The sequence below is a fragment of the Bison bison genome, unplaced genomic scaffold (assembly GCF_000754665.1).
Source record: "Bison bison bison isolate TAMUID 2011002044 unplaced genomic scaffold, Bison_UMD1.0 scf7180017864390, whole genome shotgun sequence".
NCBI classification, from domain to species: domain Eukaryota; kingdom Metazoa; phylum Chordata; class Mammalia; order Artiodactyla; family Bovidae; genus Bison; species Bison bison.
In genome coordinates this window covers 6,222,643-6,222,859 of record NW_011494962.1, presented here as the reverse complement: position 1 = coordinate 6,222,859, position 217 = coordinate 6,222,643, and the positions used below count along the sequence as shown (strand labels likewise).

Genomic DNA, 217 nt, shown 5'->3' with positions numbered 1-217 from the left:
AAGCAGACCCTGGTATACCACCTCCACCCAAAGCTCCTGCCCCCGTGCCCCCTGGCACTGTGACCCAGGTGGACGTTAGGAGTCGAGTGGCAGCCTGGTCCGCGTTGGCAGCTGACCAAGCAGACTGTGAGTACTTCCAGGGATTGGTACTTATTGAACATTTACTTTGAGTTGTGACCCAGTTCTTGCTTTCAGCCTCTGATGCTGATTTCTAAGC

At 54.4% G+C, this 217-nt stretch overlaps 1 protein-coding gene across 3 annotated transcripts in view; it reads left to right on the top strand.

Annotated features, from left to right (window-relative positions):
* EPS8 (epidermal growth factor receptor pathway substrate 8) overlaps positions 1-217 on the top strand; it is a 196,624-nt gene that overhangs the window by 144,311 nt on the left and 52,096 nt on the right. For all 3 annotated transcript variants that reach the window (XM_010858741.1, XM_010858739.1, XM_010858740.1), the window contains one exon: positions 13-126. In XM_010858741.1, coding sequence (XP_010857043.1) covers positions 13-126 — 114 coding nt within the window. The remainder of the gene's footprint in view (positions 1-12; positions 127-217) is intronic.